This window comes from Xenopus tropicalis, chromosome 5, assembly GCF_000004195.4.
Source record: "Xenopus tropicalis strain Nigerian chromosome 5, UCB_Xtro_10.0, whole genome shotgun sequence".
In the NCBI taxonomy this organism is placed as follows: domain Eukaryota; kingdom Metazoa; phylum Chordata; class Amphibia; order Anura; family Pipidae; genus Xenopus; species Xenopus tropicalis.
In genome coordinates, this window is record NC_030681.2 from 20,218,962 (window position 1) to 20,246,434 (window position 27,473).

At 44.0% G+C, this 27,473-nt stretch overlaps 1 protein-coding gene across 1 annotated transcript in view; it reads left to right on the top strand.

The window, feature by feature from the left end:
• The window catches only part of ttc7a (tetratricopeptide repeat domain 7A), a 232,863-nt gene that overhangs the window by 20,411 nt on the left and 184,979 nt on the right, over nucleotides 1-27,473 (top strand). The window contains exons 6-10 of the mRNA XM_031902470.1: nucleotides 6,303-6,381; nucleotides 11,335-11,495; nucleotides 11,884-11,947; nucleotides 13,811-13,948; nucleotides 18,755-18,838. Coding sequence (XP_031758330.1) covers nucleotides 6,303-6,381; nucleotides 11,335-11,495; nucleotides 11,884-11,947; nucleotides 13,811-13,948; nucleotides 18,755-18,838 — 526 coding nt within the window. The remainder of the gene's footprint in view (nucleotides 1-6,302; nucleotides 6,382-11,334; nucleotides 11,496-11,883; nucleotides 11,948-13,810; nucleotides 13,949-18,754; nucleotides 18,839-27,473) is intronic.

The following is a 27,473-nucleotide window of genomic DNA, read 5'->3' on the forward strand; positions in this document are numbered from 1 at the left end:
TTGGGCACATTTTCTTATTCAAATAAAGGGTAAGATGCAGAAATAGACATTCTGACCTGCAGGTCTCCTTGAGAGAGTGTGGCAGTCACATGTGCCTTGTGTTATAACAAGGGGATTCAGCTACTGGGCTGTGAGCGCTGGGTGCCAGGACTTAGGTTTGCATGCGAGATAAGATAAGAAAATACAAAACCATTGGAATTGCTGGAGAACCAGACATTTTCACCATGATTTTTACCCACAATGCAGTGTATTACCCCAGAATTCCAGCAGAACTGTGGGGGTGCAGGGGGTTGTACCTGCCGCAATTGTGCCCCATGTGTCAAAATGACGCAGTTGTGTGCATGTGTTCATAAATAGGGTGCAAGTTGTGGCTGACATAGATATTGTGTCACTTCCCTGCATGCAGCCAGGGCCGCCATCAGGGGGGCACAGCGGGGACAGTTGTCCCGGGCCCGGCCGATTTTGACTTCTAAAGGGGGCCCAGGTGTGCTATAATCGTCTGAGTAGATCGGGCCCCCTTTAATCTGTTAAGCCGGGCCCTCCGTATTCCGATTGGTTGCGCCCCATGCGTACGCGTGACGTCAGCACGCACGGGGCACAACCTTATAAAACAGTAGCTGCAGCTGCCAGCCGAGGTACAGACGAAGAGCTGGGGGATGCAGCCTGACGAAGCGGGGGGAGCCGCAGGAAGTGGGATGCTGGAGAGGATGGGCGGGGAGCTGAAGAATGTTGGGGAGGACGCTAGGGGGAGCTGGAGGATACTAGGGAGGATCTGGAGAATGCTAGGGGGGAGCTGGAGAATGCTGGGGAGGACGCTGGGAGGGAGCTGGAGGATGTTGGGGAGGATGCTGGGGAGAGCTGGAGGATACTATGGGGGGCTAGAGGATGTTGGGGAGGATGCTGGGAGGATACTAGGGGGGAGCTGGAGGATGTTGGGGAGAATGCTGGGAGGGAGCTGGAGGATACTAGGGGGGGAGCTGAAGGATGCTGGGAGGGAGCAGGAGGATACTAGGGGGGAGCTGGAGGATGTTGGGGAGAATGCTGGGAGGGAGCTGGAGGATACTAGGGGGGGAGCTGAAGGATGCTGGGAGGGAGCTGGAGGATACTAGGGGGGAGCTGGAGGATGCTGGGAGGGAGCAATGTTTTAGGGGGTCCCTGCCCTGGCACCAATACAAAACGTAACACCTGGCTAGCAGTGTTTTCGGGGGGCCCTGGCTACCAATGTTTTAGGGGGGCCCTGGCTACCAATGTTTTAGGGGGCCCTGGCTACCAGTGTCTGTGTGTCCTTTGTACTGATGGGAGGGGCCATTGGGGGGGCAGGGCGTAGGAGGGGGGCCCAGAAAATTTTGTTGTGAGGGGCCCCATGATTTCTGATGGCAGCCCTGCATGCAGCTGTCAGAAGAGTTTTATTGTGTCATTTGTGTAACACAACTTACCATGGGAACCATGGAATTACTGGAGGCTCCTCCCCGACTCCAGCAGGATCAGCTTCTCCTCAGGAGATTTCCTTAATGGACAGGGAGTTGATAAGAGCTGAATATGTGGGTCGTTCTGCTCATTTCCTTTGCAGACAAGGCGGGTTGCCAGCATGTCCTGTACTCTGACCCTGCTTATTTTCCTGACTTCACCTAAAATATTCATTTGATTTCCTGTCCCAAAAAATGTTTACTAGCCATAATATGTTCTATTAAAGGAAATAAGCAGAATCGGTCTGTCTCTTCTGGCGCTACTGTGTACAGTTGAACAATTCCATAGCAACCATTTATAATTAGGAAGGGACTGTGGCTGTGGGATAGCAGGTATAGTAGGGAGAGATGGTGCCTATAGTAACAGTGGGGGGATAATAGCCTCTGGGAAGGGACTGGGGCTGTGGGATAGCAGGTATAGTAGGGAGAGATGGTGCCTATAGTAGCAGTGGGGGGATAATAGCCTCTGGGAAGGGACTGGGGCTGTGGGATAGCAGGTATAGTAGGGAGAGATGGTGCCTATAGTAGCAGTGGGGGGAAAATAGCCTCTGGGAAGGGACTGGGGCTGTGGGATAGCAGGTATAGTAGTGAGAGATGGTGCCTATAGTAGCAGTGGGGGGATAATAGCCTCTGGGAAGGGACTGGGGCTGTGGGATAGCAGGTATAGTAGGGAGAGATGGTGCCTATAGTAGCAGTGGGGGGATAATAGCCTCTGGGAAGGGACTGGGGCTGTGGGATAGCAGGTATAGTAGGGAGAGATGGTGCCTATAGTAGCAGTGGGATAATAGCCTCTGGGAAGGGACTGTGGCTGTGGGATAGCAGGTATAGTAGGGAGAGATGGTGCCTATAGTAGCAGTGGGGGGATAATAGCCTCTGGGAAGGGACTGGGGCTGTGGGATAGCAGGTATAGTAGGGAGAGATTGTGCCTATAGTAGCAGTGGGGGATAATAGCCTCTGGGAAGGGACTGGGGCTGTGGGATAGCAGGTATAGTAGGGAGAGATGGTGCCTATAGTAGCAGTGGGGGTATAATAACCTCTGGGAAGGGACTGGGGCTGTGGGATAGCAGGTATAGTAGGGAGAGATGGTGCCTATAGTAGCAGTGGGGGATAATAGCCTCTGGGAAGGGACTGTGGCTGTGGGATAGCAGGTATAGTAGGGAGAGATGGTGCCTATAGTAGCAGTGGGGGGATAATAGCCTCTGGGAAGGGACTGTGGCTGTGGGATAGCAGGTATAGTAGGGAGAGATGGTGCCTATAGTAGCAGTGGGGGATAATAGCCTCTGGGAAGGGACTGGGGCTGTGGGATAGCAGGTATAGTAGGGAGAGATGGTGCCTATAGTAGCAGTGGGATAATAGCCTCTGGGAAGGGACTGTGGCTGTGGGATAGCAGGTATAGTAGGGAGAGATGGTGCCTATAGTAGCAGTGGGATAATAGCCTCTGGGAAGGGACTGTGGCTGTGGGATAGCAGGTATAGTAGGGAGAGATGGTGCCTATAGTAGCAGTGGGGGGATAATAGCCTCTGGGAAGGGACTGGGGCTGTGGGATAGCAGGTATAGTAGGGAGAGATGGTGCCTATAGTAGCAGTGGGATAATAGTCATCAAAGTACAGCTCCTTCCACTAACTGCCTGCTGGGAGTTATAGATTACAACCCTTAGCAGTGCTACCCTGTTTACAAAAGACACATTTGCCCCAAGCCCCTCCACCACAAAATATACCCTGACTTCATTCCATTTCTTTTTGTTGTTTGACTTCAGCCAGTGTACTTTTCTGACACACAGAAATGATTTTGTATCAGTATATATATATATATATATATATATATATACATATATACAGTATATTATGGATATCAGTATGCGATAATCAGATATCCAGCAACCTTGTTCCTTGTGGATTGAGTTGCAGTATCCTTGGCTGTCCACTAGAGGGTGACTCTATAACACAGAACAAGTCAGCTGCTTTACACAAAAACATATTGTTATTACATATAAGAAGGGGCTAAGTGCGGGTATGGTCTTTTGCTGCTGAAGATCTGCACACAGATGAGGCTGGGGTCCTTTGCATCAAGTGGGATCAACCCAAATGCTGCTACTACTATTGCTAGCCTTAATTAGCTCTCTCTCTCTCTATATATACATATATATATTGCTGTGTCCTGCAGCAACAATTTCATAACATTTTGGGTATGATTGAGCAATATTGGTTATGTCTCCCTTAACTGCCTGATACTAAGATATTTGGTATTTTGAAAAAGGAATATAATGTAAAAAAAAACATATCACATTGCTGAGAGTACTCTGCTCTTGCAAACTACATTAATTTTACCCATTTCTTAGAAATATAAATGCTCAAAACCAATGCACCATTCCTCGGAGGGCTCTTCTAAGCACTTTTGCAATTTATATTCATTTTAATTGTTCTAGTTTTCAAGATATTGGCAGTTTTAAAACTAATATTATACATTGAAAACCACAGCAGCGCCACCTGCTGGTCTTGTCAGCTGGCTATAGTTTACCTACCGTATAAGTGGAATTTTAGTATGTTATAGTATAGAGAGTACTCGTCAGAGCCCAACCTCACTACTGCTCGTGTAGGTCAGTGGAAGCAAATCCCACCAACAATGTTCCGACATCAAATGGGAATCCTTCCCAGAGGAGCAGAGGCCGTAATAACAGCAAAGAAAGGAGGAGCCTTGTGCTGCTGATTTGGGCACCTCGGCTTATTGGTGTCTCTCAGGACTCGCAGTCTCAGGTTTAGTTGAATATGCAATGAGCAGCTCCTTCCCTCCAGTTGCCAGCACACCTCCCAAACCCCAAAGGGACACAGATAGTGATATGTAGAGAGCAGCTCCTTCCCTCCAGTTGCCAGCACACCTCCCAAACCCCAAAGGGACACAGATAGTGATATGTAGAGAGCAGCTCCTTCCCTCCAGTTGCCAGCACACCTCCCAAACCCCAAAGGGACACAGATAGTGATATGTAGAGAGCAGCTCCTTCCCTCCAGTTGCCAGCACACCTCCCAAACCCCAAAGGGACACAGATAGTGATATGTAGAGAGGCGCTGCCTGTGTATTGACTTATTCATTCCTCATTGGTGAACGTTTTACATTTCTTCATGAATATTTATAGTTGCAAATGCTGGCATAGATATTAAGGTAGATCCAAGCCATGAAATATATAAACACATTTGAGATAATATGATAAATATATTTTAATAATTTCTGCATGTTTGATTAAGATTTACTAACAAAAAGGTCACTGTTTTCTTCCTATTTTCCCACCTGGTAAAGGGATCTGACTAATATTTTCAAAAATTCTTCCTGTAGTTGGTACCCTCTGCATGGGCCCCCACCGCACCCCCCTAACCCCCCACAGGGACCCCCGCCACCTACCCGACATCCTCCCCTGAACGCGCGTAAGTGAAACCAGTCATGGGCCCCCGCCGCACCCCCTTAACCTCCCACAGGGACCCCCGCCACCTACCCGACATCCTCCCCTGAACGCGCGTAAGTGAAACGAGTCATGGGCCCCCGCCGCACCCCCTTAACCTCCCACAGGGACCCCCGCCACCTACCCAACATCCTCCCCTGAACGCACGTAAGTCAAACGAGTCATGGGCCCCCACCGCACCCCTTTAACCTCCCACAGGGGCTCCACCACATACCCGACATCCTCTCCTTAATGCGTGTAAGTGAAATGAGTTAGGGGAGGACACCAGAGGCCTAGGGAGCGGTAACAGGGATTGGGTCTGGGCTGGGGCCCACTGGTTTTTTTTCCAGTTTTTCACCAATAATCAATGTTTTGTTTTGTTTTTTTCACTAGGAGGAAAGGGGTGAGGCTCTCCAAGCTCTTGGTCGGTACTTACAGGCCTACTGGCTAAATTAGTGGGCGGTGCTTCAGTGCTGAGGTCATAGAACGTTATTTTCCTGTGTTCTCTCTCCCAGTAATGCCTTCACAGATACCAAGGGCTCCATTTACAGTGAATAAGCAATGTCACATTCAGGCCCAGATTTGTGGGCAGGCCAAAAGCTAAAAATCGAGGGGCGGCATACTGTCCGCTGGTCTCACCTCCATTGGTAGGGTTGCCACCCAGCAGGTATTTCACCGGCCTAGCCTTGGGCCAGTATTACAGTTTTGCCAGCAATATAATTTACAGTAAATTTGTTTGCCCCCGTCCCGCCTCCCATGCACCCCCTGTCCCAACTCCTATTCCCTCTTCCATCTCCATTTCTAACACTCCTTGTTCCTTATTTCCCCTTAAATACGAGCCACCAACATCATGTCCCGCCCCCACTTAAGTCACAACCCAACCCTGATGTCTTGGACCCGTCCCCACCCTTGGCAGTAAGAACATTGACGAAAAGTGGCAACCCTATCCATTGGGTACTGGACTGGAGATTTTGACAGCCATTGGAAACTCCTGCCCAGTTCCCAGTGGAACAGAAGAAGAGCCTGCGGGCAAATGAGAGAATTGTGAGTGGTGGGGAGAGGGTTAAGGGGCCGAGCACAGGGATGGGGTGCAGGTACGAGCGGTGGGTGGGGGGGGTCAAGGGTAATTTGGACCCTAGGAACCAGGTAACTGCTGAAATTCCAAACTGGAGAACATAAAAAACGAAATAATTCAAAAATCACAAATAATAAAAATGAAGACCAATTGCAGATTTTCTCAGACTAGCACTCTCTACATTATACTAAAAGCATTATCATGATCATCCTATGTCTGGGCTACGACGTGACTGGGCAGTGACAGATTTCCGCTATTAAGTCCACTTTCATATTGGATCTCTCTGTCACTGAATACTCATGGGCGCTTCATGTTTTCTTGTCATTCCCAGAAATGTCTTGAAAGGAATAAAAGAGCTGAGAGACGTTCTGAGGGTTGTGGAGACCAAAGCCACGCAGAACTTCAAAATGGTGAGTTTATGTTCTCATACCCTGCTGTAAAGTGGATTCTATTCAGGGTTAAGTACCCATGGTACTAATGAGAGCAGCCATTATAAACACATTACAATAGGAATGGCATTACCCATGCTCCCACACTCCCCTCTGCCTCCTGGGAGCTCTTTTCTATGGGAACTAAATCCCTGCTTCAGCAACTGTGTTCTGTGATCAGTCATCTTCAACCTGTGGCTCTCTAGTTGTCGCTGAACTAGGACTTTCAGGGACAGTCAGTGGCTTAAGGCTGTAATTCAGCAAGAATAGTAGAGCTAATGGCTGAGATTCAGTTGAGATGCAGGATAAAACCTATGGGAGTTATTTATTAATGCATGGTCCAACAATCAGGATATTGCACCTTTTTCTGCTTCCAGACCAGTCACATTGCTTTTCTGATTGCCAAAGAAGGGGGTTCATTGCCTTACCGAGGCAGCAGAACTGACAATCTAAGGTTTGCTGGGGTCAGAGATGCCCAGTAACCTATTCAAATACTAGAGTTTATTGTTATTTTATTTAAGGAAAACTATACCCCCAGAATGAATACGTAACCAACAGATAGTTTATATCATGTTAAGTGACCTATTAAAGAATCTCGCCAAACTGGAATATATATATCAGTAAATATTGCCCTTTTACATCCTTTCCCTTGAGCCGCCATTTAGTGATGGGCTGTGTGCTCCCTCAGAGATCAGCTGGCAGAAAGTAATGCAGCTTTTACTGTAAGTGGATATGGCCTAGCATGTATGTGTGCCTTGGCTTGTTTGTGTGCACTGTGAATCCTATGATCCCAGGGGGCGGCCCTTAATTCTTAAAATGGCAATTTTCTATTTAGGATTACCCAATAGCACATACTACTAAAATAGTATATTTTTATGAAAATGGTTAATTTAGATGAAGCAGGGTTTTACACGTGAGCTTGTTTATGCAATATATTTTTATAGAGACCTACATTGTTTTGGGGTATAGTTTTTCTGTAAGGGATCCCTCTCAGAAAATACAGAAATATTACAGAATCACCAATGCAAGAACTTCATTTACACTAAAGCACGGTAATAGACACTTGTTTGGTGACCCCTGTGGGGCTTTAATTGGTTTCATCCAGCAAATGATGACGATAATTCTACTGTACAGCGCTGCGTACATAAGTAGCGCTTTATAAATAAAGATATACATACATACATATATACATAATCTAATTGTTTGTATGATCTCATTGATTTGAAAACAGAATAACTTGGTGCAGTGGAGGCCTCTGTAATGTATGTGCCAAGGGAGACTTATTATAAACATGTCCTCCCAGGGTTGGATTTGGCTGGTGGGAGACCGGGAAAAAACCTGTTGGGCCCCTGCCAACCCAAGCCCGCTACCTACTGAACTTTGGGCACTCAGCTATCACACCTGATGGCAGGCAAAAGTAAATGTAGTGTGATTCGGTCAGTGCAGGCTGGCGGAGAGGGGTTGGGGGCCCCCTGTGGTGGCAGCTCTGGTGGGCCCCGGACACCCCAGAGCTTGAAAGTATTCTAGAATAAACACCGATGGCTAGCTAAGGCTGCTGCCAGCTTGAATGCATTCTAGAATTAACACTGATGGCTAGCTACGGCTGCTGCGAGCTTGAATGTATTCTAGAATTAACACCAATGGCTGGCTAAGGCTGCTGGGAGCTTGAAAGTATTCTAGAATTAACACTAATGGCTAGCTAAGGCTGCTGGGAGCTTGAAAGTATTCTAGAATTAACACTAATGGCTAGCTAAGGCTGCTGGGAGCTTGAAAGTATTCTAGAATTAACACTAATGGCTAGCTAAGGCTGCTGGGAGCTTGAAAGTATTCTAGAATTAACACCAATGGCTAGCTAAGGCTGCTGGGAGCTTGAAAGTATTCTAGAATAAACACCAATGGCTAGCTAAGGCTGCTGGGAGCTTGAAAGTATTCTAGAATAAACACCAATGGCTAGCTAAGGCTGCTGGGAGCTTGAAAGTGTTCTAGAATTAACACCGATGGCTAGCTATGGCTGCTGGGAGGTTGAAAGTTTTCTAGAATTAACACTGATGGCTAGCTAAGGCTGCTGGGAGCTTGAAAGTATTCTAGAATTAGCACTAATGGCTAGCTAAGGCTGCTGGGAGCTTGAGCATCTGCTAGAATAAACACAAATAAAATGGGTATGTTTATACAGATGCCCAGGCATCAGCTCCAGTTACATCTAAATACATAGCCTGAACCTATAGTGACATGAAATAACCTGGCTATTTTCCCTTTGCCGTTACATGCCTTTCACTTGACCTGCTGTAAAGCAGAAATGGCCTTGAGCAGGAAATCTTGTATTTTCAGCTCTAAACCCAGTTATCCTCTTGTTGCTGCCCAGGCCACAGCCTAGTACAGAGGGTTAATGATTAGATGCAAAGTGTATTACGCCCTTCAGTATGTGCAAGGCTACAAAGGAACCAAAGGCAGGCCTTTCATGCACATAAAAGCATTTCCATTTAATAAGTAGGCTTCATTTTTCCAGGGCTCTAGTCCCCAAATTGGGCCACAGAGCTCATCCTGCTGCGCACACAGATTTTTTTTTTATTGTTAGACTTAAGAGAAATGGAGGATACTCAGAACCCGAGGGCGCAAGTGCCTTAATAATTCCATGCTGAGATGATAAAATGATACTGGTTAATACAGAGGCACCGGGGGCTATTTTGCTCGTGTTTACATGTCATGAAGCTACAGAAGAGTCAGCACTCGCTGTCATTTGTCAGTGTGGAAGCACAAAGGTACAAGAGCTCCGAGGAATTATGCATAGAAATCTCAGCCAACGGAGGATGCTGTCCATTATCTGCTTATGAAAGGGAGACATGACTCTTTGTTATATAACAACCGCTGCACGCTCAGTGGTGCCTTTCATTTCGGGCCAATAAAGGCTTTACTATATGATATGAAATGTGGTGGTGCTGCTAGGTTTTCTGATAGGATTTGGGTGCATTTATGTATCATAACGTTCAGATGTTTCATATAAATCTGAAATAGTGGAAACAATCCCTGCACCATAGAAAGTTCCACCTTCCGACACACTACAGAACAGAAAAACACACTCAGCATGGAGAAGTGTATGATCTTTGGACAAACAGCCTAAGTCTTAGGGTACACAAGGCTGAGAAAGATCTGCCTTAGAAGAAGATTCACCCTTAGACGCACTACAGAACAGAAAAACACACTCAGCATGGAGTAGTGAATGATCTTTGGACAAACAGCCTAAGTCTTAGGGTACACAAGGCTGAGAAAGATCTGCCTTAGAAGAAGATTCACCCTTAGACGCACTACAGAACAGAAAAACACACTCAGCATGGAGTAGTGAATGATCTTTGGCCTAAGTCTTAGGGTACCAAAGGCTGAGAAAGATCTGCCCTAGAAGAAGATTCACCCTTAGACACACTACAGAAAAACACACTGAGCATGCAGAAGTGGCCAAACTTTGGGCAAAGCCTAAAGATGGCCATACATGGGGAGATTTAATCTGCCGATCTGGCCATGTATGGGGCCTTCCAACTGATAACTGGCCGAAAATTAGACAGATGTTGATTGAACAGGTTTGATTTTCCCATCAGATAGAAGACCACATCAGCTCATTAATGCAGCCCTCACTCCAGTGACTCGTATTCCCATCGTTGCAATTCAATCGTTTGACCAAATATCACCCACCTTAGGCATATTGGGAGAAAGATCCACTTGTTCGGCGACCTCGCCAAAGAAGCGGATCTTATAGCATGGTTTCCTAAGTCTTAGGGTACACATGGATTTTTATCTGAAAGCTCAAATACTCTCTAGTGTGATTCGAGGCTGTGAAAGATCTGTAGCCAACACAGACTCACTACAGAACAGAAAAACACACACTGCATGGAGAAATGTCTGATCTTTGGAAATAAGACCCAAGGCTGAAAGCACACAGGTCATTTTCTCTTCTGGCTGAAGTATGGTCTAGTGTTTTTGGATTGAGAAAGATCTGCAGCAGCAGAAGAAATGTCACCCTGAAGGCGCAGTACAGAGCAGACGAGCACACTCTGCATAGAAACGTATCTGATCTCACCAATAGCGCTAAAGGCACATGGGGCATATACTGGCTGGAATATAGTCTAATGTGTGTTTATGACTCAGCACTGCCAGTTCTACAGTCAATAAATTTTCCTCCAGCTGAAATACACCAGCTGAGAAAGGGTTGTCCCCTGCCTGGAACCCCCAGGCAATCAGGCAGCATTGGGCAGTTGGGCAGGCAGCTTCATGCAGCAGAATCTGTTGGGCCAATGCCATATCTGTCCTACCCCGCCTGTATATCATGGGCTTATTGTATTCTTTATTGTTGTAAAGGCTAACAGGGATGGAAACAAAACATGATCAAGGTTTAGGTGCTTAAACACAGTAGTATAGTGGTTTCCAAACTGTGGGGCTGTCCCTTTGAGAGGGTTTGGAGCAGTGGCCGGGACAGCTCGATCTGAAGGCTAGTTTGAGTAAAAACTGGGGAGAATGGAATTTACTCTCCTAGATCTACTGTAGCTACACCTGAAAGCCCTGCTTGAAGGTCAGTTAGAGTGAGAATAGGAAAGATGTTATTTGCTCTCTTAGATGCAGCTTAAAGCCAATCTTGAAAGTTGACATTTGAGTGTAATATATTTGCTGTCCTAGATATTCTTGGAACTATGACTGAATAACTGATACACCAATATTTCCCTATATCTAAACTCATTTCATGACCTATGGGGGCCCTGGCCAAAGGTTTGCCCTTGAAGTGGTCCTGGAAGTGAAAAGGTTTAATAACCGCTGCAGTAGTAGGATTGGCAGCATTTGCAAAGGCACCTGAAATGCTACTGGGAAATGAGCAGATTATCCAGGGTTCAGGGGATTACACGGGTTTTACATTTGTTTACTAATTTCTCTTTGCTTCTCATTGTTTGCCAGGCAGCCAGTAAGCAGTTGGCCGAAGTCCTCCTACATTCCTTGAGTGAGAACTGCTACTGGAGTCCCCTCAAAGCCCCTCAGCCAGAGCTCCACAACAAAGATGCCCATTCTTTTCCCAACAACATCCTCAGTCTGAAGCCGCAGACGCACACCGGGGATAAGTACGTCCCTCTCCGTCTTTCTTGCCTTTGAATGTGGAAATGTTGCATCCCTTGCCCCAGGAATCATCTTTAATTCAAATGAACTACTTCACTTAGAATTTTTGCCCTAATAAGCAGAAATAAGGTGCCCTCTTGAGAACCTTAAAGAGCAGTTGGTGTACTGATATATATTTATATATAATATTAAAATTTAGTGGGCTGGAATCGGCAGTGGATCAAAGTAAATAACCCAAATGTGCCTAATTAAGTAAAGCTGACTAAAGGTATTGGGTGGCGCATGAATCTTGCATGGCTTGCCTCATGTTACTGCCCGCACTGTAGCATTTGCTTAAGGTAAAAAAAAAAGCCAAGGTAAATAACCTCATTTTTCAACCGTGTTTGTTTTCAGCCTCTATTGCCCTCAGGACAACATTGAGGAGGCTCTCCTGCTCCTTTTGATCAGTGAATCAATGGTAAGCTGGAAGGACACTGCTGCAAACCTTATTATCCTGCCTCCCAACTGCCGACTGCAATGGTATCTGTGTCTCCGCTCTCTTCCCTCATTCAGGTCTTTGCTCTAATGAGCAGGCCCCGGTGTAACTATGCATGCATACATACAGAATATGGGATTATAGTAACCAGCTATGTGGCTATAAAGGGGAGAGGTGGCCGGGAATACTATTTGCCGTATGTTGTAGGCAGTCGGCATGTTATTTGAAGGCACTTGTGTGTGTGTTTAATTATTTATCTTTCTCATCTGCTTCTCTCAAACTGGCATGGATGGGGGGGTGGCAGTCATGCAGTGACATAAGCAAACTTTGCCATGTTTGAATAACCCATAGCAAACAAAAGAGCTGTTACCGGCCGAGTGCATTTATAATATTGCGCTAGCAACCTGGCAAATATTTGCTCCTGTTGCTGCAGAATCCCTTTAAGTTGTTGGGTTGCTAGGGCCACGCACTTGTTATTGTCATTTGCTAACACTGCACCGAGCAGCAGTTTTGTCACACTTTATGGCTGAGATTCCAGCTATATTTATAACAAAGCAACGGTGGTCTGAGATCCAGTCTGAACCCCACTGTTTGCATGAGAGCTGAACAGCCTGTGAGCCAGATGTGGCCCTCCTAAAGATTTATATGGCACCTTAAATGTACTTTGACCTTTGTGGATGACATTTATGTGGCCCCTGAACATGTAGTGGCTACCAGATAATGCGAACATGTACTGTTCGCATTATCTGGTAGCCATACTGCAGCCTGCACTGATTACAGGGTTCCCTATGGACACAGCAGCAAATACTGGCTATCATTGCATGTTAGGAATAAGGTGCCAACCCTGCTACAGTGCCTGCCCCGGGAATCAGAAGGCACCTACCAGGTCTGGACTGGGATTCAAAATAGGCCCTGGCATTTCAGGTACACAGAGGCCGAATCAGCCCCCCACCGGGCCAATAAATAGTGACTGTCTATGGCATCTTACATTAGCCATTTGCCTGAATCCACAGATTTCCAGTCAGGGTCTGGAACCTGCACACTTACCTGCACAGGAGTAGAATAATTAAGGTATAGGGAGGCTTAGCCTCTCTGAAAAGAGACCAACTACTAAATATGCTTATAAAATTATGTGTTCTCCTATGCAAAGCCTTCTATTGATAGACTTCCAATTGAAAAAATCACCCTGTGCCCCTGCTTTCCAGTAATGACCTTCACTACATGCTGGGAAAAGTATATGGCGATAGTGCCACACTATTCCCAGCAACACCATAAAGTCGGTAGTTTAGGAGACAACGATATTGCTTGCCATAATATAGGGGGAATTTGCATCTGTAAGCAGTTTATATGCCAGTTTTATTCTAAAGTATTGCTATTTATAAATAATATATGAGCACAAGAACATGCACGCCTTCTAATAAAGTGGAACAATATAAACCCCAAAATAAGGTTTTGCCGAATGAAATGAAATCTAATTATAAGCAACTTTCCCGTATACATTCATTGCACATTTGAACTGAATGTACAGTATATGGAATATGCTGTAGCAGAAGCCTGCCAATTAGCAGACCTGTGAAGCAGCATGCATGGCTGATGTTTAACACATTGTTTCAAGAGTAGCAACCAACAGTGCAGAAAGGGATAGGCAGATACTGCTTTGAATAGCAATTACCTTTAGAAATCACTATAGAATAATGAATTTATAGAGAAAAGTTGCTCAAAATGACATTTTGTTCAATTTATCTCTTTTAAATACAATAGGAGGAAATGACTGCTTCTTCCATTGCCTTTTCTTGCCTCTGTTTTATCCTGATGGGCAGTTATTTGTTATTTTTGTAAAACCAGGCCAACCGAGATGCAGTTATCAGCCGAGCGCCAGAGCAAAAGGAAGACCGTGCTGTGAGCCTGCAGAATGCATCCGCCGTGTACGACCTGCTGACCATCACCATGGCCAGAAGGGGGCAGTATGCCATGCTTTCAGAGGTACAGCCATGCTCGTTCTTCATAAATGTGAAGCTGGTTTTTTCAATCACCTTGGGCTGCATAGTGGTGTCAGATACAATGGAAGCAGGGACTGCTGTATTTCAATTACTGTAAGGAAAGAAACAGTAGCAATAATGCTGGGGGTTTATTAGATTTACTCTGGTGTTTAATTCCCCAGCTTTCTTTCTGTACTCTGCTGTAACTGTCCCTATAATAAAGGGAGTATTAGCTTCCTATATGTTGTCAAATGGGTTGCTGAGGCAGTAAATGTCTTGGGGCTGCACTCTGCAGCCTCCTAGGGTAAAGACACATGGGGTGATTAGTTGCTGCAACTTTTTAAAAAGCTGTGGCGACTAATTAGTGTGCCGCAAACAACAAGCGATTAATCGCAGCAACTTGTATATTAACCTATAGCAGCAAAATTGCAGCAATTAGTCACTGCGAATGAGTTTTTTAAAAGTCGTGGCAACTATTCGCCGATGCAGATGCAAGATGGCATTCGCTTTGGTCGCAACGTTTATAACGGCACTGGACGCAGACAAGTCACATACACTTCCCAGAAAGCATCACTTGGGCCCTCGGCTCAGGCTCATTGCTTTTCCCTTTACTGGGCAGGAATATCAGACAGAGCCATGTATATCCATGAGAAATGAACATTACCAGGCAGGGAAAGTTGTGCTCACTAGTGATGAGCGAATCTGTCCCGTTAAGCTTTGGCAAAAAATTTGCGAAACTACAGTAAAATCTGCGAAATGGCGAAAAATTTGCGACCATGCATGTGTCTTTTTTATTGTGCACAACTTTTTTTAATGCGACCATGCATAATTTTATGCAATCATGCCCATTCTGACGTGACCATGGCCAAATGCGGAAATTCGCTGCAAATCCATGTGCTCACCGCGAAAAGTGTAATGAGGCTGTGACTACAAAATTCATACAGACAGCAACGAGAGATCCTCTGCACTCCAAGATACCAAGATATGCCCTCCCCTTTAAGCAACAGGGATTGTTTGTCCATATATTGCAATATACTTCAAGCTGGCCAACTGCGTCAAAGTCTGGCCAGTCCTACACCCATTTTAAACTGATTCATTAAGAATTCTACTGCTTCATTATACATTTAACAAAGGGCCTGAGTTGTACCTGCAACTTGCTTGCTTTCAAGGTTAAAACCCCCAAATGGTTGCCCTTTTATTGGCTCATTGGAATCACCTGACTGTAGATGGAAAAGGTGGGAGCTACAACATGGAGATGGCCACTGCTCCTGTATAAACTACAGCAAAAAAGGGAAAGTTGTGCTCACCACTAAATTTTACTCTATATATATATAATGGTTGATAATGAGTGCAGAGGTCAGTACATGCCTACTTCTTCCCCCCACTTCTTTCCTGAGCATTAGCAGCAGTTTGGAATTAATGCCAGGCAGTAACCCCTAATCAGGACCTTGTCGTGCCTAAGGGTAGATGCCCACTGGCATTTAGACAAGCTCTTGCTGTGTGTTATATTATGTCCATTCTGCCCCAGGGGCGCACAAAACAACAGTGAATGCTGCTCCGGTGGAAGGGGGCCAGGGCAGTGCAGCAAGTGTGGGGAACACATAAATAGTATTCCCAGTCCTCTAGCTGTTGCTAAAGTGCAACTCCCTGCAGCTCCCAGCATCCCCTAACAGCCTTTGGCTTTGCAGCTTAACAACCACAGGAGGACAACAGGCTGGAGGCATAGAATGAAAATATAACTGTTCACAATCCAAGGGGTCCCTTGCCTACTAAGGGCCTGCAATTGGTACCCAAATAAAAAACAACACCGGGTTAAAGTACTCTTTCCCCTGCACTAAAGGGTAAATTAACTCTTGATTAGGATTGTCTTACTGTATCATTAGTGGTTATAATCTGTGCAGAAAAAAAATGTATAAGTATGGGTGTAGTGCAGGTCTACCTGTGCGGCTCTCCCGCTATCTCTGTACAGGTATAGGACCCATTATCCAGAATGCTTGGGACCAAGGGTATTCCAGATAAGGGGTCTTTCCATATTTTGGATCTCCATACCTTTAAGTCTACTAAAAAAATCAGTAAAATACTAAATGTTTTGCATCCAATAAGGATTAATTATATCTTAAGGCCCCCATACATGGGCTGATAGAAGCTGCCGATATCGGTCCCTTGGACCGACTCGGCAGCTTATCTGCCCGTGTAGGGGCAGAAACGAGTGGGCTGGCTGACCGATATATGGCCTGAAATTGACCAGCTATCGGTTGGCCAGGTTAGAAAATCCAGTCCAATCGGCTCATTGATGCGGTCCCCAAACCGACTGCCCCATTGCTGCCTACATAATCCGATCGTTTGGCCCCAGGGATTATTTTTTTTTTAACTTCAAGCTCCCCGATATCGCCCACCCGTAGGTGGGGATATCGGGGGAAGATCCGCTCGCTTGGCGATCTCGCCAAGCGAGTGGATCTTACCGTGTATGGGGACCTTTAGTTGGAGTCAAATAAAAGGTACTGTTTTATTATTTGATTAAAATGGAGTCTATGGGAGACGGGCTTTCCGTAATTCGGAGCTTTCTGGATAACGGGTTTCCAGATAACAGATCTCATGCCTGTACTACATCTCCCAGCATTTCCAAGGGGCAGGGTCCCATTTAGCTGCCTCGTTTGAAGCATTAACATACATTGTGATGACTCTGCAAGGGTTCCATTATTTGGAGTAAGCAAGATTCTGCCTGACATGGATTTGTAGTTAGAGCAGTATATCAGAAGGGGCCATTAGATTTAATCTGTGCTCTGCACTGCAGTACAAGCCATAAATAGAGAGAGAACTGTACCCACTGCAAATGGAATAACAGAACACCATAGGGCTTATTTACTATGCAACACAATGGTGTTTAAATGAAAAAAACAGATGTTATATCCATCTGAATTTATCAAAAAAACAAACCTTGTTCAGTCATTGGAGGAATCTGCATTAGAAGGGTAAATGTTTGCTATGACTGTTGCAGCAGAGGCAGTACATTGACTTTGTGCCAAGAAAGAAATCAGAAACAAAATGAATGGTACTTTCCCTTTAAAACATTTTCACCATTATTAAATTGTGCTGAAAGACTTGGCCTTAATGACCCAGCAGAAGTCTCTGAACTCCAGAAATGTATTTATATATATCATTTTTAAATGTTCCAAATGATATTTGGTGAAAGTCACATTCTCCCTGCTGGCACGGCTATAAATGTAGGCCATTTGCCTAAAAAAAAAAAAAAATCAGGGCCGGGAGCCAGGTTGTTTCTATGGCAACAATCTAGTACATTTTTAACAAGTGAGGACCAGTAAACTTTAAATTAGTTGTATTTAAAGTCTAATGCAAGAACCAGGCTGAAGAGAGAATTAAAGGGAAAGTAAAGCTTCGGGAAACAAATGTTTCCACTTGTTTACAATGATGAGTTTTATCAGGACTTATGCATCGGGCCTAAACCCACTCACCACACTTGTATGTATTTGCTCCAAGAGCCATTTCTCCCCGTAGTCTGTTGAGATGAATTCCGTGCTCTAAGTGTGCAAGAACCCTGGGGCTTCCACTGCGGGCTGCGTCAGTAGGCACCGCACACTTGCACCAACAGGATCCTACAGAGAATATAACCACAGGGCGCTGGAAATCACACAGTTTTCACTATGGAATTATGTAACACAATTGCATCTAATTTGTCAAAACGCACAAGTGTAGTTGCGCCTTGTAACAACAGTAATTGTACTGGGCCCAAAATGGCACACTGCTGCTGTTACACGGGTATTGTGGGAGAAATGCTGCATTATGGGTAAAATCGTGGCTATTTGTATCCGATATTTCACTTTACACACGACACATTTACATTTGTAAATGAGCCCTATTTTACCTCATGAAATGGCTCCTTTATTAACCCTTGTTAACCCAAGTGACATAGATAGTGGGATTTCTGGCTCTGACATAGAGCTGCACAGTATTTATGGTACCCGACCTAACTGTGCCCCCATATTGTGAAAGTGACATCTAGGGATGCACCAAACCCAGTTTTTTGGGTTCAGCCTGGATTCGGTGCATCCCTAGTGACATCACGCACATTGTAAGAATTGATATATATATAATAATAATATTATATTAAAATCACCCCTCTTACTAGGGTCACGGTTCTTTTGAGAAGCAGACAAATAATCCACACCAATAAGTGTATATAAAAAATATTAATATTATCAGTAATAATAATCTTACAACATGACACTTCCGTTATGAGTGACGTCACGTCCAAGGGAAATGCCTTTCGGCCCCAACTCCAGATTTCTGCTGGTAGTGTCTAGCAGCAGCTGGGGAGAGTTTTAATTTTTTGTCATTATATTTAATGTATCGTTACCCAAGGGCCACCCCCTACCCTAGACACAAGCCCTCGGGTGCCTATATTTATTAATATGGCCCTGAGTACCAGTGTGCCACCGCCATGTATACTGCATTTCTGGGTTTTGTTTTTGCTTATGTGAAAAAGACATTACTAGTCAAAGCGTGGTGTCAGTTGTGGCCACTGTGGCTAGCACTCAAATGGGTTAAAGGGCAACTTTTTCTTTTTTTTACAACCCATTGAACTTGTGTGTATCCCCCCTCCTATAAGGGGCCACTGTGATGCCAGGGACCCAGTGTAAATGCCCTTTTGCCCTGCCTTAAAACCAGCCCTGAATAAAGCCAAAGGTATAGGTTTAATTAATTAAGGTGACAAAATAATTGGTACATCTATTATTCTCTTGGCTTAGACTATAGCTCAGGTTCTGAGGCTTCTTTATATCATATATTCCAGTGTCTGGAGCGGGCTATGAAACTCGCCTTTGGAGAATTCCATTTGTGGTACCAGTTGGCGCTATCGATGATATCCTGCGGCAAGGTAACTAACGAACGCCATTATCTGTTATTTATGTAGCGCGTGTGTTTCCTACTGACTATACTATGGTACCGGCGCTCATTGGACTCTATTATTCTATTCCAAAACATTCCAGAAGTTTCACTGCTTTACATTAGATGTTGGGACCACAATATTACTATATGTGGCACCTTGTCTCATTATGCCCCCCATAAAGTTATAGCCCCACCCTCCCCCTTTGTTGTATGTAACATTCCTCCCTTTTCTCCTCTCTCTGCCCCTTCTCTTTCTCTCTCTCATTTCCCTCTCTCATTTTCTTTTCTGTCTGTTTCATTCCTGGTCTTCCCCTTCTCCTTGCAGTTTTTCAACCCCCTTTGGCATTCTACTCCCACATTCACTTTTTATTTTCCCCTTTTTTTCCTCTTCTTCTTTCCCCTCCTTTTTTCTCTTGATTCCCTATCCACTTTGCTCTTCTCCCCCAGTCCTTACTCTTTCTTTTTTGCTCTTTTCTCTTTCCTTTTTCCCCATTCTTTGCCGTTGGAAAGCAGGAATTTCACAATGTGCCCGAGAGTCAGCTCTCTGTCTGTGATAGATTTCATCTTCAGGTTTTTCTGACTTTATATGATGAATTATATGGTAGAGGTGTGTTGCTTGAGGCAGACATTCTGTTAATGTGACCTAATATCTTGGAAATAAATCTTGTTTAAATGTCTCCTTTGTACACTCTAAAACTATGTTATGTGGGAGGGCTGCCTGTATCATTTGCACAAGGGCAAGGCAATGTATACTGTACTATACAACAGATTAAACTAAAGATAAAATATACCATATTTATAGTACTTATGTTTCATTTGTTGTTCATAGTTTACCTTTAAATTAACTTTTAGTATCACGAAGACAGTGATGTTCTTAGACATTAGGCAATTGATCTTTATTTTTAATATTTTGGGGTGCATGAATTATTTAGGTATTTGATCAGCATCCCTCCAACTACCAAATTTCAGAAGCTAATAATGGAGTCTATGAGAGACGGCCTTTCCGTAATTCGGAACGTTCTGGATAACGGGTTTCCGGATAAGGGATCCTTAGAGAGCTTTTAGAGATTTTCGCATGTATCGTTTCTCCAATAATAAATCACTCCCGTGCCTGAATTTAAATCACATCTGATAGCGAGTAATGTTTGTATTTCCTTGTGGTTGAAATCCGAGTTGAAACTGAAACTGATCTGAGCCTTAAAATACCACTAGGGCTGTATCTAATGTCTGCCTGCCGGTTAGTGGAGCATGAGAGCCACCGCATTACTGGGCTGGGAGGCAGTCGGTGCAGGGGCAGAAAACTGCACTGAGCCAGTCATTTCTGGGGGGGTTTAGACAGATTATTTCCTATCATAATATGGCCGTTGCGTCTCTCTGGATCTGGATAATAACTAGTCTGTATTCATGCACACACCCACCTTATGCATTCTTATATTCATGATACAGTATGGGCACAATGATACCACAGGCTGCCATTACCCCATAGGTTACAGTGTGGGCGTGATGTCTCCCATATGGCAGGGCCAGTTTTAGTCTAGGGCAGAGAGGGCACTCGTGCAGTGGTGATCATAACACACAGGGACTGATTACTGTTGACTGGAGTAAATGCCACCTGAATGCCATGCCTTTTAGGATTGTGACACATGGTCCAGTTTTATCTCTGCTGCTCCACGATCAGAATTCTTGGAATCATTGCAGGTGGATTCTCAGAAACACGACTGGGATGCAAAGAGTGGCCTTTGAACATGCAATTGTGGTCTCAGCAGTTGGGGCCTGAAGGCTAATAGCTTCCAGTGGGAAGTGTCCCATGTAAACAGTGATCTAGAAGTGCTGTAGCCCTTTCTTTGGGTGAGCATTGCCCATTATATAGGGACTGTAGTTTCTAAATGTTCTGAAGGCTCTACAGATTAGGGAATAGGTTTGGGTGGGGCACTGCCACCATGGTGGGCCAGGCTGGAGATATGGGGCATTGTTGGAATCATAGTGGGATGACTGATGTTTGTTGGAGGCAGTGACAGGTACAACGGTTGCTCCAATTCCGTATATGTTGCACCTTCCATTACATTGCCCCGTTGGCGTCTTATAATTATCTGCTTATGTATATAATTATCTGCTTTATGGGCTGTGTTTCATCAGCACTGTCTGCATTTCTATTCCACATCCTGATTCCTGGTCGACCATATTACTAAAATCACCCCCACCAAAAAATGTGAGTGGGCAGCTCAGTGCATTTAAATGTACGTCGGGGAGAAGGCTTAGTACAGCAGGAGATTGAGCTGATGCCATCTGTAACTGGCACGCATCATCCTCAGTACACATATTCAACTTAAGATGTCAAAATATACACCAATGGCAGATGAAACATTACAGTCTCAGACTATTAGATAATGAATTATAGTAGATACTAAACCTTATATTATTGCACTAGCACTCCTGCAGTCAGTATTAAGGTGGTTTTCACACAAGACTCATATAGAACTGTTCAAAGCATCCAAATTGACTATCACTGACCTAGAACTGTTCAAAACCTAAAGAAGAACTCCCAAAGACTTACCTAGAATAATTTAAACCATGCACATAATCACCCCAAAGACTTACAAAGAATCTTTCAAACCATTCAGAAATACTCCCCAAAGACTTAACTAGAACAACTAGAACCATTTAAACCAAGTAGGTTGTCTCCCCTAGAATCATTCACATGCAGATAATCTCCCAAAGATTTACCCAGAATCATTCAAACCATGCAGATAATCTCCCTAAAGACTTGCCTAGAACCATTTCAACCAAGTAGATTACCTCCCTAAAGACTTTCCTAGAATCATTCAAACCATGCAGATAATCTTCCTAAAGACTTGTAACCATTCAAACCTTGGAGATGAGATGGCCAATGACTAAAACTATTCAAAAGCATCCAGGTGAATTCCTTTAACTGAACTAGAACCATTAAAAGCATCCAGATACGTTTCCTAAAGACTTACTGTACCTAGAATAATCCAAACCATGGGCTACCTATATATATTCCTAGAACCATTTTAAGTATACAGATGAACTCCCCAAAGACATACCTAGAACCATTCAAAGCATCCAGATATGCTCTCCAATGACATACCTAGAATCATTCAAATCAGCTGTGCTTGTAGTATTGCCTGTATGTGTGTGTAAGTGTCTAATTGTTTGTGTGTGTTTAGCAGCCTCATCTGGCAGTGTGTCAGTGTCTGTATGCAGGGGTGTAATTATAGTGGAAATAGACCCTCAAACTGCAAGAGGTATAGGGCACTGACGCAGTTCCAGTATATGTGTTCCCAAAATTTAAGGTGGGTGTAAAAATCACATTGCTGTGCGGCCCAGTAGCTTCTAGTTTTGCCAATGTCTATATGTTTGTAGCAATGACAAACTGTTGGCCATACACGGGCCGATTCTAGCTGCAACCCTTTAGACCGATTTGTCAGCTTATCTGCCCGTGTATGGGCATGACTGACGGGCGTCCCGACCAACATCTGGCCTGAAATCGGGCAGATCTCGATCGTGCAGGTTATATTTTTCCATCGGAATGGGGACCGCATTGGCTCGTTGATGTGGTCCCTGAACCAATGGCGTTCTAATTCCCACAGGACCAAACGACCGAATTAGCCCGATATCGCCCACCTGTAGGTCGCCAAGCAAGTGGATCTTACCGTGTCTGTTTGCATTAGTGTCTAACTGAGTGTGTATATGATGTAGGAATGAATCAATTGTGTATGTTTGTAACAGTACATAATTGTGGGTGTGTGTAACAGCGACCCAAGGTTCCAGTGCTTGTATATCCATACAAATATTTATCTACCTTTTAAAACCTCTAAGTGCAAAACAGACAGACAACCAAAAGCAGAAAGGCAGTATTACAAGACCTTTGCACTTCGACTGGTCACTGCATTTAACAGTAACCCGGAAAGGTCAGTATGTCAGATGGGTGTAAATCAGCGGTTCTCAACCTGTGGGTCGGGACCCCTTTGGGGGTCGAACAGCCCTTTAACAGGGGTCGCCTAAGACAATTGGAAAACACATATTTCTTATGGTCTTAGGAATAATTTTATGGTTGGGGGTCACCACAACATGAGGAACTGTATTAAAGGGTTGCGGCATTAGGGAGGTTGAGAACCACTGGTGTAAATGAAGCTGTCACAAAACTCCCTATACTGCAGGCCTGTATCCCATAACAGTGGGCGGCTGTCATGCTGGGAGTTGTATTACAGCAGGATCTGGGAGTCACAGCTTGCCTGCTTCTGTTTCCCTGGGGAAAATCTGCTATTGTGGGAAAAACTGATATATAAATTGTTGTACATATCTATATATATAGTTTCCACAGTTGCACACCAGGCTAGGTTGTACAGTGCTGGCTCTTTATAAAACATATTCATCCGTGTATTGATGTTTTCAGCTTTATTCTTGGAATAGGCAGATATTACTGCCATAAAGATAGTATAATATCTTTCCCGAGCTCATAAATTGGTCCGGTCGCTACTAGAAACGGGTCCTTGCAAACTGATACCGGCTAGAAATAGTCTCAGCCTTTTAAGGGAAAGAGGGGATTCCTTCCCACCAGAGTCTCCTCTGCGCAGCATTTCATATCCCGTCCCAAGGGATTCCTGTCGTACTCTCTGCAATGCGTCATCTTGCTCCTTCCTGCAGGGTGGGCAGCACAGGGTGTAAGAGCTTTGCTGAAAGGATCCCAGTGTTGTCTTTCTGTGGACACAATCAATCATTGGGCGGTGTGAGAAAATAGAGCCCTGGGTGCTTGCACTTTCCCTGTAGTGCCATAAAGTGTGAGGTAAAGTCATGAAATCCTATGTCACCTGCTTAGCTCTAGGGGACTGGATTACCTAGACATCAGATCTAAGTGTCGGAGATGCTTTCTGATTGGCTGGACAGGGATATACGGAGGGTCCCCTGTAGCGAGGCCTTGAATAAGTCTTATTTCATCTGGATGATTGTGCAGCTACATGTATGTGTATGTATGTGTGTGTAACAGAGAATTTGGGATTGTGTCATTACCACTGCTGACTCCTACATTACTCTCCCTCACCTGCTGGTAATACTAGAAATGGCACTAATGATTTATATTGGTAAGTAAACTATCACTGTCGGAGGGCCGCTTCAAATTCCAGGCATACATTGTGACATTTACACAGAAATATTGAAGTTTATGAATATATGTTGAATGTATTAGTGAACACTGCTTTCTTCAAAGCTTAAGGAATACTGTAAACTGACTAAAAATTTCCCTGACTCCCCCTCCATGTAAGCAGCCATGATGGCTGATAGGTTCCGCCCACTGCCTGAGTCTCTGACTCCCAGGAAATTAGAGATTTTATCTGGACTAGGAAACTTGCATAGCAGGCTCAGGAAATTGTTTGTACAGGTATGGGACCCGTTATCCAGAATGCTTAGGACCAATGGTATTCCGGATTTGGATCTCCATACCTTAAGTCTACTAAAAAAATCAATAAAACATTAATTAAACCCAATAGGATTGTTTTGCATCCAATAAGGATTATTTATATCTTAATTGCAATTACAAGGTACTGTTTTATTATTACAGAGAAAAAGGAAATCGGTTTTAAAATTCTGAATTATTTGATTACAATGGAGTCTATTGGAGATAGGCTTTCCGTAATTCGGGGATTTCTGGATAACGGGTTTCTGGATAAGGGATCCCCATACCTGTTGTAATTTTGGAACATTCAGAAGAATAGGTAGAAGCAAGCCTCTTTTATATGATAGTGTTCTTTAAAGGGCAACTAAAACTGCACCATAGCTGCCATAATCTCATCCTAATGTGCCTAAACTGGGCTGATGTACTTAAACTGGGTGAGACTTTGGTTGGATGCCTTAGTGCATATGTGTGTGGATTTGATTTGTAGGCTGATTGTAGACATTGCTGAAAAATTATCTGGAAAGTGTATATCTCTTCTACTCAAACAGATTGTTAATATTAAATACTACATGTATAATTAATTGGTTTAACAGACAAGCAGAAACCCCTTACATTACAGTCTGCCTTCCGTTGCTTTTTCTTATTAACCCTTAAACCCAGTATTTATTCCATTCCCCTAACCTAGTGATCCCCAACCAGTGGCTCGGGGGCAACATGTTGCTCCCCAACCCCTTGGGTGTTGCGCTCAGTGCCCCCAAACCAGGGAGTTATTTTTGAATTCCTGACTTGGGGGCAAGTTTTGGTTGAATAAAAACAAGATTTCCTACCAAATAAAGCCCCCTGTAAGCTGATAGGGTGCACAGAGGTACCTAATAGCCAATCACAGCCCTTATTTGGCACCTCCATGAACTTTTATGGTACTTGTGTTGCTCTCCAAGTCTTTTTACATTTGACTGTGGCTCGCGAGTAAGAAATGTTGGGGACCCCTGCCCTAACCTAGTGGTTAAAAGGCTCAGTTCAAACCCCCTTGCAGTCCAACATTTGGTCAGGGCTCCCCTTAGCTCACTATTGGGTTACAATTACAGATAATGGGAAATGGATAAAGCGTATACATTTTCCCTAAATCTCACACTAAATGACCCCCAAGCTAGGGTTTCTGGTGTATTTGGGAGCGCAAATTGTCCTCAAATTTAACCCCGTATTGGCCTTCAGTCTCAGCCCCCTATCACTGCTTCAAGCCCTATCTGGCCCCACAGTTTCAGAACCATTACTCGAACCCCATCATTCCTTCTGGAAAACCATATCCATATATCTACATTGTGTCTATGTATATACCTTGATATAAACATCTCACTTCACTGCTGATCTGATGGGGCACATTAGACATTTAGCAGCCTCGGTACTGAGTCTGTAGGTTATGCGCAGCAGCCTGAGTCAGCATGTAGCGAGCCATAAACATGATCTGCGCCTGGGTTTTTCCAGAATATCAGCATACATGCAGGATTTCCATTGGGGTTTCCACCTCTAACATTGTGAGAATGCAACCTCCATATCATACAATAATAAGCACACTATATACATATATCCCTCAATTTGTGCAGCAGTTGAACTCATGCAGATATAAGATTAACCATTTCTGTAGCAGCCAGCAGCAAGTCCCTTACATGAGTTATTGCCTAAATCTATGCATTTATGTGGCTGGGGATTGACCCATACAGGACACACTAATTGAAGTTCGGAATGTTTGACTTCAGATGAAATGACATCTAAAACAGTCCTACCAAGCATAGCCAGTGGTGCCTCTATACTACTATTAAGGAGGTATTATAGCCCTTTTCTATAGGCTCAGTGAATACATGCTGTCTTAAAAATGTCCTCCTCTATCTATTTCCAACCTACAACTCCCAGCATCCTCAGTCCACCTGTTAGGATCTACAAATCAGTCATGACTAGAGAATTTCCCATTATGAAGTCATTGAATTTGTGCATATTTACAGCCTAAAACACATCAGGTTATCAGAGCAATCTATAAATAGTCCAAGGCATCAATAAGCAGAGAATTCCCTGACAGGGCAGTGACAGTAGGTCAGATTACTGTATGCTGTAATGATTCCCCCCCCTAACAGATCATGGTACAGGCTGTCAGCAAGGATGAGAAAGGGCAGTAAATGTTATGTTATAATATACATTCTATAATGTACTAATAGAATACTCTGGCCCTGTAATTGCATTGCTGCAGTGCTTATGATGGGATATTGTAGAAGGGTATTTTGCAATGACAATGAAGAGGTCAGCAAGATAATTAACCCCGGTATTCTAGCTGTCTGTCTGTCATGTTTTCCTGCTTAAAAAAATTCTGTCCTTACTAACAACAAGCTTTGCCTTCCACCAGTGCAGTTGCCCATTGTAGCCAATGAGCGCTTTGCTTTTATTTTCAAACTTGTGGCAGACTGATGAAAACTAAATACTGATTGGTTTCTACTGGCAACTGCACTGATGCAGTTTATCAACTGCTAATAAATCTTATGTGTATTTCAAGTAGATTGGTGTAAGATTTATACAGATCCTGACATTTCAAGTACAGGTATGGGACTCGTTATCTAGAATGCTCGCGACCTGAGGTTTTCCGGATAAGGGGTCTTTCCGTAAATCAGATCTCCTACCTTAAGTCTATAAAAAATATTTTTAAACAATAATTAAACCCAATAGGGTTTAGTTATTTAGTCTTAGTTGGGATCAAGTACAGGTACTGTTTTATTATTACAGAGAAAAGGGAATCATTTAACCATTAAATAAACCCAATAGGACTGTTCTGCCCCCAATAAGGGGTAATTATATCTTAGTTGGGATCAAGTACAGGTACTGTTTTATTATTACAGAGAAAAGGGAATCATTTAACCATTAAATAAACCCAATAGGGCTGTTCTGCCCCCAATAAGGGGTAATTATATCTTAGTTGGGATCAAGTACAGGTACTGTTTTATTATTACAGAGAAAAGGGAATCATTTAACCATTAAATAAACCCAATAGGGCTGTTCTGCCCCAATAAGGGATAATTATATCTTAGTTGGGATCAAGTGCAGGTACTGTTTTATTAATACAGACAAAAAGGAAACCATTTTTAAAAATTAGAATTTTTTGATTAAAATGGAGTCTATGGGAGATAGGCCTTCCGTAATTGGGAACTTTCTGGATAATGGGTTTCCCGGA